Here is a 15,729-nt window from a genome sequence, read left to right as displayed (position 1 = left end):
TACTTTAGCGCGGATAAAAGAAAACAGCTTACACAAAGTATACGTGGGCGGATTTTTGTTGGCATGGCAAGCTACTAACAGTAATGGCCCTATAATTCAGAGTAACCTAAAATTAAATCTTGTTTATAATGGTCGCCTTCGTGATTTTAGAGAGCGTTGTAATAAACAAAAATATTTGCGGTTCATAACATGGTCCAGGAAGCGTGTAGGCTTGAAACAAAAATTTTGTTTGCAAGGGAATAACAAACCGGCCTATTACGGTGATACTAAAGACGGAAATATGTGGGGAGTTTGTATCTTAATCGGGGTAAAATTTAAATCATTAATTTTCAGATACAAGTGCTTAATAAGCGATAACTTTTAGATTTCGCAGTCTGTTGAGCAGATGATGGACCTTTAATGCTTTGTGGACTGTTAATTTCCGGACCAGGCCTAATTGTTTTTTTCATTTGTAAAATGTTACTAAAAGGTATCTCATGGTTGAATTTTATTCCAGTTTAGTACTGTGCAGCCGTTATAAAGTCATTCAAATCGAGCGTTTTTAGAACTTCAGAATTTAAGCTAGAAAACATTATAAAAATTTACTATGATATGCTGGCTTTGGACCCTGTCAATTTTAATCTATGCTTCCTGCGCACAGCATCAAGTGAATTCTGCAAGTAAGCGTTGTGCAGTGAACCTTCAGCAATGCATATAAGTTTTCATCGTAGTTTTTGTTAAAGTCAGTAATATATTTGCTTATTTTTTGTGTTGCTTCTTATACACGTTTACTAATACCCAAAAAACCAGAACTCTGTTGACAATAACTATGTAACTTATCATCTACAAACCATTACTATCTTTGAAAACGTCAGATTTAGCACAAGATCAGATTTCTTAAACTTTGGAGTTTTTCTTTTGCAGTTAACTTGGACGGCTTGGTCACTAATGACCTAACTGAATGGACTGGAAAAATTTCGAATCTTAGAAAGGCGGCAAGTATTCGCTTTATTTCCTTAATTGACAGCAGACAATACATCGTAATGAACTTAGAGATTCATGGTTTTCGAAACAGGGTAAGTGCAAAATTTGAATTCAAAAAAGTTGCGATACTAACATAAAACTATATGACATAGTGCTTCAAAAGGCAGTTGTTCTAACATACACTTTTGTCAGTTGGTTGTAAATAGTCTAATTTATAAACAGATTGCAATCAACCGCGCGTCTGACAAATATGGCCGCATGACCAGAAGGAGCTATTGTAATTTAGGAAAGCAAATTATAGCGCCAAACAAAACATTTTCATTTATTATACGTGCCTTAAGAGACAGCCTGGAAGTATATCTCAACAGCAAACTGATATTTAACCACTTGTAAGTTTTGTCATCTTGTAGTTAACAAGGTTGTCGTTTTCCTTTATTCGTTTATGTTCTAAAATTATTTGCTTGTTACTTGTTCGAAATAGACTTACCAGGTCAGAGCACAAAATCAGTTTTATAAAAACCATTCGGGTATACGGATCTGCAAGGACAACGAGCTTGACAAAACTTACCGATGACGATTTATGTACGTATGTTATAGTTTATCGTGAGAAAACTGCATGTTTCTTTTTCTCTAATAGAAGAATAGGTGCGTTAACGTATATCATGGTTTTAGTTAGTCGTATTCAACAAGAAGGTTGTGGACAGTACCAAAACGGTGCAGAGCCTAACATCGGCGTTCCTAATTTTTGCCCAAGGCGGACACCACGCCAAGACCAGTCTGCTGATTGTCGCATAATAGGTGGGAGTAATGCAAAACCGGGTATTTTCCCATGGCAAGTGAGTGAGATATCTGTGTTTGGTTAATGATAGGTTAAAAGTAGTAAGGTCTTATGTATCTTTTGCAACAACCATTTCGCTGTTTAAACACCCCACTTGCTTGTTGCACTAGTTTTTATGTTTGAGGACACTCTATGCTAGGGTTTCTCAACTGGGGGCCATGAGGGCGTTCTACACGGGCCACGTAGAGATGCGTCACTACTGTTCTATAGTGTAGCTGTAGGAGAAAACGAGGCAAAACTGGACAAGTTTCTCACGTGTTTGTATTTGCTGTGCAAAATTAGCGGTGCGAATACTACTGCACATGCACTAGTGAAATACAAAGTGTTTTGCGACCAACAATCTACATTTTTTATTAATGGCCACGGATTTTGAGGGTCACTGTAAGGGAGCCACGAACAATAAAAGGTTGAGAACCATTGCCCGATGCTGTTGGGATGCTTTATTAAAACAACGACGATAAAAACGTTTAAAAAAGCTTGGAATATTTGCAAACGTTATAATACTATTTACTGTTTCAGGTTTCAATCAGGAGAAAGCCAGAATATTCCAGCACAGACAACCCACACTTGTGTGGTGGAACGCTCGTAGGAAGTTGTTGGGTGGTGACAGCAGCACATTGCTTTTTATCAACGTCATCAAGGTTGACATCGATTGCTATTGCTTTGTGCTGTGCTATAGTCTTGTGCTAGTTCATAGTCAACAGTTTGTTAGATTTGGGAAATATTCACTGACTGCCGGAGTGGAATGTTCTATTTTTCTCACACTATAGCGCTATATAATTCGATTCTTAAGGCGATGTTTTAGCGGGTAAATATTGTTAAAGTTAACTACCGACACTTTGTTTATGAACAGCAAAAAGTAAAAGCGCTGTGTTGGTTTAATTCAAGGTTTTTGCTCGTATAAAACTTGAGTTCCTTGTTTTTACAGCGCTTTAAAAAGATTAGTAGTCCGTGTTGGCGATTTTTACAACAGAGAGGGGTTTACGTACAGCGCTGACCCGAGATACGAAAATTCCCAAGATATTGAGCTCATGGCCGTCTATATACATGATGAATTTCAGTCGAGAGAAGCTGCGCTAAACGACGTTGCCTTGATAAGGCTGAAGACTTGTGTGAAAACCGACGGGTATATCTTGTTTTTCCACAGCTCAACTTTTTCCGGATAGTAACTTTTGCCTAAATTACTCAGGGATTTGTGTTAACAGGACGTTTGTTCGCGCCGCCTGTTTGCCGAGAAGGGCAAGCCAGTTCCTGACAGGGGAGGAGTGCGTGGTAACCGGCTGGGGAGCTTCAAATTACACGCAGTGTAAATCATTTGTTTTTAACGTTAAGTTACATAAAGCTACTTGGCAGGTTTTTCAACTATTTTTGCTTTAGATGTCAACCAATATCCTCCTTGCTTGCAGAAGGCAAAGGTGATTATTCAACAATATCGAACTTGTCATACTGCGTACGGTGACGACTACGATCCTCATGTTATGATGTGCGCTTCGGTAAGCGTTTTGTTTTCATGAAGTATATTGGAAAATATAAGTTGGGAGTTCTGGGTTTTCCTAAAATCGTTAACTAAATATAGGCTACTGTATTAATAAGTTTACCTTTTCCTCACTCACAGCCCTTCATACTCCAATTAAGCGCCAAGTTTTTCATTTTCTGTTCTAACAGCAAGATTGTTTACAGGGAGAATGTACAGATACGTGCCAAGGAGACAGCGGAGGTCCTCTGATGTGTTTTGATGGTGAAAAAACGGTGTTGTGGGGCATTACAAGCTGGGGTGTCAAATGTGGATTTTCCGCAAAGCCCGGCGTGTACACTCGCCTATCTCGCTATATCAGGTGGTTGTACATGGTAATGGAACTGCAGCCAAAAATCAACAAACACCCAGTTTGTCCGAAACCAAGATTTTAACGTTTTAAAGGCGCCAGACATTTATGTACATTGTACCTACTTCAATTTTTCAACTGTCTGATTTTCACGTTATTTGACGTCAAATTATTGCCATATTGTTTGACATTATTTCTGCTGGCCTCTTTGGCATGAAATGAAATTAAATGATATTGTGTTGTCATTTGTTGTATATTTTGCTATTAAAATCACTTATACAGAGAAAGAGTGTTGGTAAAAATCATGTTGCATTTAAAATATAAGCCCATTGAAAATAATTGTTGATAAACTTTACCTTATATGTTTTTCATAACTGTGCTTTTGTTATTCACACAGCTAATCGTTCAATCACATCATGTACACCCATGATAAATAATTTCCACGCAAGTAATACAAATAACTTGAAATAAGTGAGGCTAAGAGCAGATATATTCATATTACAGTACGAGATTGAATTCAAAAATTTAACATTTCAGTTTAGGCGTATGCAGTTAACTTCAAAAGTAAATAACTTTTATAAACTAAAAATAACACTAGCTATGTCTAATTTCTCTGTATGCTAATTATGCTATGTCTAATTTTGAGCCTGTAAAATATTCCACTTTTGCTTACAAAGTTGATAATGACTGAACCGTGTTAACTCAGTATAATTAGTATATAGTAATTAAGAAGCAGGAACAAACAAATTTGGCTAGAATTTTGTCTCAATTGAATTTTGCAAATATATCATGATACCAGACAAGAAGGCAAACCCATAAGTTTTAAAGTATAAATACTATAGCGCTTACGTCACCACCATTTCCGAGATGGACAACAAATACCGCAACTAACTTATCAACAATTTGTAATTAATAGTAACGTTCAACTCTATAAAACAAAACAGTACATCAAACGACCAAAATTTTCATTTTAGCGCATAATTTTAGTACTTTTCTCTAAAAATCATGTTTTTATGTTGTCTATTACGTTCTGCTGTCTAAAAACTTTAGTTTTCAGATTAGACATGTACATCTAATTACATTTCGTCGATACAAATGTAAAAATTAGTTTCGTAAACTCAATTTTCGTCTTCAAACTTTGTCGTCATCATTTCTATAAACACGGCACCCGGAAGAATTTTAAATCTTCAAATACATTCTTGTACACATGGGGTTATGCGGTTTAAAAAATTTTTCTTAAGGTTATATATAGTTTTTAGCCTGGGTATAGAAGGTTAGATACATTCAAGCTCAACTCATTTTCTGGATTGATTAATCATCCATTTGCGCAGCAATTGCGTCAAACCGCCCACAAACAAATTATGTTTCATTATTTAGACCTTGGGACTGCTGCACGGAGCCAATAGTTTCAACCGAATGCTTAATCGCATTTGGCAAAAGTCGCGATGGCACGATTACTATCAATTTGGAATTGTTTCTCGATCTTTTGCACAAGCCTATATACTTGTGTTATCTACGCTTCCAATCAAGTTGGGCAATAGCTTCAAATATACTTTGAACTCAAAAGGCAACTACAAGAGAAGTTCCAGAAACATTTTTTTGAATTATGATAAACAAACTATTTCATTTTCAGCTTAGTCTTGTCGTTTTAATGCACCATACTATTGGGTATTTGCTGTAGGGTGAAAATTTACTTTTACTGTTCTCTTACTTGCTTTAAAAACACCGCTTGCTTATACTGATCTTTATTTCTTAAAGCTGTAAGGACTTTAAACTTTTCATTAAAACGGAACTTCTAGAGACCACGTTTCATTTAGATTACGAAAAGTAAGCGATGTATCAAGATTAAAATTTAACACCTTTGCAGCAAAAAGATAAACCGGATAAAAGCAAAATGGAGAGATTATTATCAAGTAACCATCGTTTGCAGTTATGTATACTGCACTTAGATTGCTGCCTACTACTCTCTAGTGGTAACAGGAGAGGAAATGCTAACAGAAAATAGTTCATACATTTTGCAATGATTGTTTTATTCTTTTCTGGTTAAGTTTATGTTGATAAGTTATTCTCATTAATCGTCTGGTTTCTCTATATCAGAACCTTGATTTCTTGCGTTTCTCCTGTAAAACCACATATCAAGTTTAAGTGTTTCTTGAGAACAAAGAACAGTGTTTCTTGTGTCTTCAATAACTTACCTTCCTTTGTCTCTTCACCTTTTGCCCAAGATTGTATGCGATCTGATGCAAAGAAAAGAAAAATGACTGCTCCAAATGCGCCAATTGCTGCTGCTAACCAAAACACCTTCTTCCAGCTGGACACCAACTACATCAGAAAGAAAAGCCGTTGCACTCGTATACAAAGAAACGTTCTCAAAATGGTAACAAGCTAACATGTGTCGCTATAAAGAACACCATGCACAAGGCAGTGATATTACATCGCAGGTTACGTGACAAAAATTGAAGCTTTTGTAATGTTAAGTGCGGTTGCGTCTCAATTCATTCCCGGCCAACTTGCTAATGATCACTTCAATGTCAATTAATTCATGGTTATAGTTAGTAATACTGTAGATTGTTTTCAACTCAGCTGAGAAATTTAAGGTTAACCCGAAAGAGCTTCAGTTTTTTGCCAAATTGGGACAGGCAAGAGTGAGTTCAAAGGTGCATTAGCCATCCAACACTTCAAGCATTACTTACGTTGTCACTTAAGAACGCTCCTGCTACTTGCGGCGCTATAAAACCTATCACAGAAGCAAGCGTATTTGATATGGAATAAGTGATTCCCCCAAAACTTGGAGAAATATCAACGAAGGAACAAGCGTGTCCAGAAGCTAGGGCATTGTAATAAAAAAAAATATAGTTTATACGTATAAAGTTCTTAAAAACTTCAAAAATCTACTAGTCAAAAGCTTATACTGAATATCGCACCAAAAAAAAATAAAAAGTTCTTACTAGTAAGACCAAGAATTCCCCCTGAAACTGAAATGAGGGCAACTGCTGGCCAAATATTACAGTTTAAGTAAGCTAGAATCACCAATGAAATGCTAGATATAGTCAAAGGCAACACAGAAGCAAGCTACGAATGTAAAAGTTTTAAGTTAAAACAACATTTCGATAAAAATGGACAGATAACTAAATTATGTTTATGCAGTTTTAATAAGTTTTACTGAGATATTGTAACGGAAATGGGTAAAAAATACTTCTTACCTTTCGAACAGTAACGATTCTCGCTAACCGCTTAGTAAGGATCATATCGGCAATAGAACTTCCGACAAGATTTAAAATGAGTCTGATTAGAAACGGAAGGGCAGCAAGAAATCCGACCTATTAAAGTCAAATATTTTCATCAATCTTTCTTTTTGTTTTTCGGTTTTTTTGATTGGTCTGCAACAAGCGCACACGTGCGAACGGGGTTGACCCCATCTTCGTTTCGGTCGTTTAATGAAGTTTCAAACCAACATCTCCGCGAAAATAAATTTAAAAACCGTCAACTGATACGATTGGCGCATAACATTCAAAGTCATAAAACGCAAATTGTTGGTTTTAAGGGCTAGTAAAGATTTTTTATCATTTGCTACTTGACTACCTATTGCTTTGTAACGTTTTATCATTAAAACCGAGCTCTTGATAACTTGCAAGAACGGGGGGAAAGAGAGGGGTTATCTTATGTGAAGTTAACTTGAACTCCCTCGTGAAGATTCCTGCTTAAACCTGGTGAGCCTAGTGATAAAGATTTTTGCTTAAGCCTATTAAATGGGCAGGAAACCGCGTGAGAGTGATGCCCACTTTTAGACATGTTTTAGGGCCTTGCCAAGACACTACAGTCTGTTCTCGGCGAGCGTCGAACCGGCAATCTCTCAGACGTCGGCCTGCAGCAATATCAATAGTTTCACAGCAAACAAGGGAGATATGAAAGAGTGCATTTTACGTTAGGTGTCGCCATATAAAAGAGACTATATACAAAGATATTAATTTTAATCCATTTTAATTGTGCTTTGTCATTATTTTATACTACTGTTTAATTCTTGCTTGTTCTTGTTGTATGGTTAATCATTAAAAAAAGATTAATCCGTGCTCGACTCATTTTTCCGAGATTTTTGCGAGTTTGGTAAAAAAATGCTTTTACTGTATAACCAACACTTGACACCAAAAGATAACGTCATAGACATACGAGAAGAAAATGCATTTTGTGTAAACCTTTCATGCATGGTGTGTCATCGCTAAATAGCGTTTTTAAACCAATTGCAAAATTTTTTATAAAATAAATACGTGACTAAATTTAAATTATAAAAATGTGGATGATTTTTTAAATTTCATAATTCAAATTTTGCAACTTTACCCCCAACTTCTTTTTTCAAAATAATACATTTTATTTTTTATTTTTACTTTGTTTTCAACGTATTTACACACAGTATGTAAAAACATCAATACAAAAGTTTCACTCCCAACGCACTGTGATTTTAGTTTTCCATCTTTCAATAAATTATTGACTTTCAAGAAATGCAAAAACATCCTAAAAAATCTTAAGCGGTGCGAACATGACAAAGTTGGAGATAACCATTAACTTTAAGCGCCCGCCTGGCGTTACAGTGATAAGTTACTCTTTTAGGCTAAACTCGGCAGCAATATATTATCCTTGTAATAACCTTGAGAAAAGAGACTAAAAAATAAATAACATATTATGAATGTGTCTATCGGATAATTTGAAACGAAAAAGAGAGAGCAGCAAGAAATTCTCGCTCCAAAATTTATTGATAAATTAAATTTTGAAAAAATAGTTGTCCCCGTCTTTGGGTTTGTATGAACAGACGCTACGTATAAGAACCTACAGATTTAATGTCCAAACCGTAGACCCTTGCGATGTACGTTGGAGCCATTATACCGAGCGTGAACGTTAAATAATTGTCAGCCAGATGAGAAGCAATCGTCGCCCATGCCGGAACGGATTTTGCCATTTCAAGCCAAGGTATTGCTTCTTTTTTGGTTGGAATCTAATCAAAGATTGCTGATAAAATAAGGACGAATAAATACAATCATAAAAAGTAGTTTTACGTTGTTTTCTTGATCTGTGTTGTTACCTTGTCACCATGTATGCTTTGTTCAATGTAGTCCTTTTCCTGACGTGATATCCGAGGGTGCTCTGCCGGTGTGTCATGAATTATGGACAACCAAACAACAGCAAAGACTATTCCGATAGCTCCTGCATAAAGGAATTCCAGTATAAAATACGAAATTTGTCGGTAGTTGCGGATTAGATCAGGCACGTTGTAAATAGACGTTTATAGCCAAGTACAAGTTACATTTACAAGTTAAATAAATAACAAGCTTTTGTCAAACTCAAAATCTGTCGTTCTAGTTGAGGCAGTAACAAATTACTTCAACGGTATAAAATAAAAGTAATTGGCGAATAATTTGTGAAATCCTTTGTTAATTTTGCTGAGTGAACTCGGTTATCTGGTTTCTTATTCTGTTGCTTAATTGCAGTTCAAATGAATTAGCCTACTTGTTAAATCACTTGCTACTAGTTGTAAAAGTTTAATTTTAAACAAATTCATGAAAGCATTAATGCAAATTAGAAAATATTGATACAAAATTTAGAAAGTATTAAAAATTCAAATTTATTACAAATAAAATAGATTTGAAAGTAATTTTAGGTATCGGCTCTTTTTTCGAATAATCCGTGTTGTCTTTTGGCCGATTAATCGGTTTTAATGATCGTTATTGCTAAAGTTGATTTAAACAAGGCTTAAGTAATCAGCAGTCGATTGATGGGTATGGGTCGAATTTGGATGACTGAATTACTCGGTTTAATAATATAATTATTGGCAATCGCTAAAATTTTACTTAAAGCTTTTCAATTTTCTCATAACAAACTTACTTGAGATGGATGAGTTTATTTAAACTTTATATGCACTTGTAATGATTTATTTTATTTTTTAAAACTTTTTAAAATTAACGGTATAACATTTTGTCTCAATGTGAAAAAATTAGGGCTGGAAAAATTTGGCCGGCTTGTAGCTGATAGCGGCTAAAGGTTTTTAGCGACTAAAGATTTTGTTAGCCATTAGCTGAAAACGTACACGTAAGAGAAAATCTGGGGAAAAATTGTTGGTAATCCATTGATTCAGGTAAATGTTCTGCCCTGTTAAATATTTTAATGCTTAAAAATTTTGTTTTCCTGACAAATTTGTGATGTAGCACGGCAGAAATTGCTAATACAACACTTTCATCACGTGTTTTGAAAATGATTAGTTTTGCTTGCAATTAACAATGTAACTTTACAATTAACAGCTATGGCAGCTAACCACCAGTAAACGGCTAATGCAATCCGGCTAACGGCAAAAGAAAATCGGCTAAATTCTTAGCCCTACTATAAATGTGTTCATATTGAAACTATAATTCTTACGAATTTATTTTTAGTGATGACTTTTACAATTGCTATATAGTAGCAAGTTAACCTACTTCAACTGCAATCAAGTAATGTAATACGCAAACAAAGTACTAATAACTACTAAGTAACTTCAACTTTGAATAAGTAATTGAATAACTATACTTTTGTACAACCATTATATATTTATAACGTATTATATACTAGCTATAACCAGGTATCCAATAACTAATTTCATGTGTTAAATAAGTATCGGAATAATAGATATGAAACCGGCAACCAATCTCATGCCGATCGTTAATTTAGCCTTTAGCTTTGTTTATACTTTCAATTCAAATAAAGTTCTTATAATGAGGGCACACGCGGTTGACCAAAGTTGGGAGAAACACATTACAACCTATTTCCATTCGGAATGGTCACCATGGCATCGTGACTCTCTACAAGCCTATTTTTCAGCTATATCCAACTCCCAACACCTCATATATTTATAAAAGATTAGACATTAAGTTTAGCAATTCATAGAAGATTTCTCTGAGGAGTCTAGCCAACGACCCTGAAACAAATGTTAACATGCGAGATAAAAACGGTAAGTGACCTGTAATATAAAAAGATGCCTCCCATCCGAATGAGCTGACTATTCCACCGACAACGGGATATACAACAAAGTACCCCATAGATAAACCCGACAGAGTGATGGAAACTAAACGACTTCTCTCCAGTGGAGGGGCCCAATAACCCCAAGCAACCCATGCGGTTGGAAACGTCACACCCTGAATTATACATAAGAAGATGATTTAGTTAGTTTTTATGCATACATGTTTGTATGTATGACCATGGTCAGTAGTCAGTTATTTCGTATATGTTTAGTATATGGCCTATACTGTTGAGATCAGTATCGGTAAACATCCTAAAGTAGGTTGTTGTGGAAAAAAAAAGCGTAAAAAAAGCCAAACTTTTAAAATGTCAATCGCCTGAAACAAAAATGTGCTTTAGGCATGCAGTATGTTAAAGCTTTAAATTAAAACAAAAATTAAGTAACATATTTTTGCTCTCTTCTTTTTTTGTTCAATGTATATTGAATAATTTCAAATGGTCATAATTTTTGTGTGAAGTTTACGTGATTACATGAATGTGGGGAGTTTTGTCCATGTTGTATGGGTAATGTTATATGAGCTAACTTTCCAGTGGGGAATTGTCAGCTAATAAAATATTATCATTTACACAGATCATCGACTGTTCATATAGCGCGTCGAATAAAAATAGCAAAACGAAGACAATTGTGTACGCTTGACAAGTCTATGACTGTAGCTTATAGGGCTTAAGTCAGATTAGCTTTACACTGTATATTGCCTTTGATTAAATAAACTGTTTATTTAAATGTCATCATATGGCGATCTAATCAATGGTCCAAGTATATTGTGCGTTCACCAAACGTTCCAAACACCTCTCGTTTTATTAAATAATAACCGGGATCGTCGCATTAAAGTCACTACAAGTCATGACCATACCATGGCATTCACCATGTTGTTTTCCATTACCAATCGTATAAGTTTTTTGTAACTTTGCTTTAGATATATTGCCGAAAAATAAGACTTCAGTCTTCACGGTTTGCAGCTTTGCATTTATATTTAAAAAATTCACGTTTACTGTTTTGTCATTTATCGTTTGGTTGAGAGTTTAGGAATCTTATCAAATTGGTAAATACTTACCTGTTGCACGCATAAAATATTTTACGATTCAGTTTTGTTTCGCGCTAGAAAAAAAAAAGTTTTGAAATTAATTTCAGGCAAAATTTTTACGTTGGCATTAGTTCGTTGACGATAAATGTTAGCCTGTATACAACTTACTGCTTCAGAAAATCTTTTCTATTAGCCTCACACATATCTTTTCTAAGGTACAATTGGTTCGCGTTTTAATGAATAACAAAGCAGCATATCAAAAAAATGATGCAATCGCCTACTATCGTTATAGCGAAACTAAGGTTAGTATGTTCAGTCTGTGACAAAAAAGTGAAGCAGCTTAAACAAGTCTTTAAAAACGGGTATTTTACGTGCAACGGTAGCAACATACAACTATAAAATATGTTCTCGGGGTCTCAGCATGCAGTCACATGTTTGAAGGAGGTCGTACTATATTTTCCGAATGATTTGCATCCCTATAATGCTAGGATCCCTTACTAATGTTTGAAGAATATACAAGAAATTACAATTACTGTAAAGAACTCAAGCAGAAGTGTATTGCCAGAAGTAAAATTAACCTTTGGGTCCCCAGGAACATATTTTAAGCTTTAAGAATTATACTTGTGTATTAACATCAGTGCCTGTGAAACATGCAGCAAGACGTACATTGTTTCACATATTTTTCGTTGTTGGTCTTTAAGAGAAAGTCCGTCATGCACTACTATACAGTTCAACAAATCGCTCAAGTAAAAAGCAATATTTACTTGAAAAGCTCCCAAAGTGATCCGCAAAGCGACCAGCAAAGCTAAACTACTCTTAGCCACAAGCGGCACCAATAGGGTAAGTAGAGCGCAGAGCAAAGACGAAACTCCTAAAACGATACGTATGCCATATCGTTTTGCCATCCAAGCTCCTGGAATATTAGTCACACAGTATCCGTAGTAAAACGACCCCATCACTAAGGTTTGTTCTGTAATGGACCATTCAAAATCTGCGTCCTATAACACAAATAAATCTTAGACAGACAACTTATTGCTTCTTTTAAACACGTCATAGTTTGAAACTTACTGTCAATAAGCAGTTATAATTCTTTGATTACTAAAGTAATACCTTCAGTTTGTCGTCTGTCCTTGTTACATTGATCTGTCGAGTGCATCCGCCAGTGGTTGTTAAATTGTTCGGTGAACGACTTACAGTCTGAAAATACAAACTTGTTATATAACAAGATCTTTAAAATTTGTCCACTCAATCCCATTAACTGTTGTCTGCTTCGCTTAATTCCAAATGTTTTATGATTTGGGACTTAGGTTATCTTGCACCATCATGTACCATGTTAACAATTGCAATATTAATTCCATTTCGCAATGAGTAAGCGTTCAGTGTACCCAGCGCTGTCATCAACGCTAAAACGTATCTTGCTTTGATGTAGCATCCGGGAGATTCCTCCTGTGAAAATCAAAGTATACAACTATAAGCTGATCTTATTAGTTGAGATTTGATTTGTTATGTCAATGGTTGTCAAATCTCAACCTTTTGTATACCATGTACTCTTTATCATATAAGTTAATATTTAAATGTGTTTTCAACTCTGTTCGATTGACAAAAATAACGACAAAAGAAAGTAAACTAAGCACGAAGCTAGAAGACAGTGTTTATAATTTCGTTATACCAACCGGTGTAGAGCAAATGTCAAGCAGGGTAATGTGGTCAGGTGCACTAATACGCTGCCAATCTACGATCAATGGTCATTATTCTGAGTGTTTGCGCATTAGCACCTTCACGCGGATTTAATATTTAGGATCCCGCGCATATGAAAGTTCAAAAAGGATGAGTATTTATTTTCATTAAGTCATTTGTAAAACGGCATTAGGTTCTCGAACGCAAATTAATTATCAACTTATCACATTTTTTGATTAATAAGCTGCGGTTATTATTAAATTTTTGGGTCTTTTTAGGTGACTTGTATATTCAAAGAATTGTGTGAACAAGCGTGACTTGTTATATTTTTAAAATCTTACAATATCGCATAACGAAATAACATATAACAGCAAAATAACAACCTAACAAATAATTTAAACGCTTATGCAAACATATACTGTATTTTAGTCTAAATTTACCGGCAGTTTGGCTTATAATAACGTTTTTACACATCTTTGCAACAATGCTCATGGCTTAATTGAGGTAAAATGTCGGTTTTGTCAAGTATTTGTCTTCAGTATAGAAACTATTGGCATGTTTTAAAAACAAGGGTGATTTACATTCAAAGATCGAAAGACGGTAAATTTTTTTCGAAACAAACTGAATAGATATTTAGTCTAGATATTGCGTAATTTAATAAAGTAAACTGGCCAACATGTTGATAAAATCGTATATGTTACCGATGCAAATAATAGACTCGGGATTTGTTTGTGTCTACAATCAGCGATATTCTTGTCCCCAGTAACCAAACTAATTTTTCTCCTACTTCGTCCCAACGGTATATACTGGTTTCCATTTCCTCTCAGTTATAGCTATGCAATATATAATCATGATCACAAAACGTTTGGGTCGCCAGACCGTAGAATTTTTTTATGGGTGGTGAAAAAAAGTATTGTCGACCCTTGCCATAATGTACCACAAAATAACCATGTGGGCAGTTGGAAAAATTAGATAAAAGTATGTTTACTTCTCGGGGAACGATACTTTGAGCACCAATGCTTCGTAATCAAAGTTTGCTTAAAAACAACCGAAAAGTAAATAAACAAGCTCACAAAAAACTGACAACTGACATCGCTCAGTTTAAGTCGTTCTAACACTTTCCTCCGTCCGAGAATAAAAATTGTCACAATAAAAATAACCATACCATGCCACCAATTCAAATCGAAGTGATAAAAAAGCTGCATTTGCATTGATAAAACAAAATACCTCAAGTATGCGTTTGGACTTCAAATGGGCCGGCATTTTGTTAACTTTGCAACTGCTTTTATTGCCCGCATCTGTTGGTAAATGGTTTCGTGTAGACTTTGTGTCGAAGAATTCCGAATTCAAAATGACCAGAGGCGAAATATAACCTGTAATTTTATCTTTTGATCATTTTTGTTATTACACCAAAACATGCAATTGTCATATTGGCGGTTTTACTGTACTAAACCTATACTAAATGCTGATGTAGGCTAGACTACTAATTATTCTACTCAAAGTCAACATTGAAATACAGACAAACATGAAACCTTATTTGCTGCTGTTTCTATTTGACAGGGTAAATTCAAGGCTAGTGAAAACAACCAATGTAATGCTAATTATGTCAAGTAATATACTAATGGTAAAACTGCAAAGATTAAATTGACATAGCTACAGAAACAGCCGCGTTATGTCGACTATCGGATATCGGATAACGACAACATTTTTGTGATATCCGCTTTGAAGGGAGTTTACGCCGTGCAGTAACTGACTGAGATGAAAAACAGTTCTTTGGGCGGCAAGCTCCTATATAGTTAATAGATTTTGAAGCAATATGGCTAAACTGTGGTAATGGTCCGCCTCAAAATAACCACTTCTAGCCAAAATAACCCAGAATTCAAGATATGATCTCATGGAAGGCGTGCCTGGAAGTTGATTAACTGATGCTGCATCCAAAATGATAGCAGGTTGGTAGCGGTACATGAAAATACAAATTATAATAGGATTTATTACCATGTCACGGGATGTTTTACGCACATTTTTTATGGGCGTTGCATTTTAATGATGTATCACCCAATTTGCAAGGAACTAGTTTATGGTGTAAGCTAATCACTGCTATTTACAGTTTGTTTTTATCCCTACTACTCCGTGAACTGTTATTGTAAGTTTTTAACTTAGTGTGCACGTGCACTGTTTGTTTACTCCACTATTATACAGTAACTTAGACCAAGGTGTGTTAACATCTGTTTTTAGTAGTGTTGTGCTTTGCTTCATTTGTGAGAATACTTGTCGGTTTTTATAACTGTTCTCACAATGTCGCATTTCTTTACCGTTTACATCTGCATATTTTTGAACTTATTTCTCTTGACGCGTTATTCCGCTG

The 15,729-nt window shown here is 35.2% G+C and overlaps 2 protein-coding genes across 4 annotated transcripts; one reads left to right on the top strand and one right to left on the bottom strand.

Moving 5' to 3' along the window:
• Positions 1 to 476: 476 nt before the first annotated feature.
• Positions 477 to 3,911, top strand: LOC143471359 (chymotrypsinogen B-like). Its single transcript, XM_076969821.1, has 10 exons — positions 477 to 659; positions 904 to 1,055; positions 1,186 to 1,352; positions 1,445 to 1,545; positions 1,636 to 1,799; positions 2,321 to 2,442; positions 2,730 to 2,927; positions 3,007 to 3,107; positions 3,179 to 3,294; positions 3,482 to 3,911. Exons 1-10 carry the CDS (start codon positions 587 to 589, stop codon positions 3,707 to 3,709), a joined length of 1,422 nt encoding a protein of 473 aa, XP_076825936.1. The 5' UTR covers positions 477 to 586; the 3' UTR covers positions 3,710 to 3,911.
• A 1,442-nt stretch (positions 3,912 to 5,353) lies between these two features.
• Positions 5,354 to 15,099, bottom strand: LOC143471358 (sialin-like). 3 transcript variants are annotated; one of them, XM_076969820.1, is made up of 13 exons: positions 14,886 to 15,099; positions 14,592 to 14,737; positions 13,017 to 13,133; positions 12,798 to 12,884; positions 12,452 to 12,685; positions 10,604 to 10,778; positions 8,699 to 8,820; positions 8,450 to 8,611; positions 6,828 to 6,944; positions 6,573 to 6,696; positions 6,318 to 6,451; positions 5,820 to 5,935; positions 5,354 to 5,744 (listed from the first exon to the last, which is right to left on the bottom strand). In XM_076969820.1, the coding sequence occupies exons 2-12, from the start codon at positions 14,625 to 14,627 to the stop codon at positions 5,834 to 5,836; spliced, it is 1,410 nt and encodes a 469-aa protein (XP_076825935.1). In that variant the 5' UTR covers positions 14,628 to 14,737; positions 14,886 to 15,099; the 3' UTR covers positions 5,354 to 5,744; positions 5,820 to 5,833. The 3 variants fall into 3 exon arrangements, with proteins under 3 accessions (XP_076825935.1, XP_076825933.1, XP_076825934.1); XM_076969818.1 differs by having other exon boundaries at positions 5,820 to 5,946; positions 14,886 to 15,098; XM_076969819.1 differs by having other exon boundaries at positions 5,820 to 5,946; positions 14,890 to 15,098.
• Between the last annotated feature and the right edge of the window lie 630 nt (positions 15,100 to 15,729).

This window comes from Clavelina lepadiformis, chromosome 9 (assembly GCF_947623445.1).
Source record: "Clavelina lepadiformis chromosome 9, kaClaLepa1.1, whole genome shotgun sequence".
In the NCBI taxonomy this organism is placed as follows: Eukaryota; Metazoa; Chordata; class Ascidiacea; order Aplousobranchia; family Clavelinidae; genus Clavelina; species Clavelina lepadiformis.
This window is presented reverse-complemented; position numbering and strand designations above follow the sequence as displayed.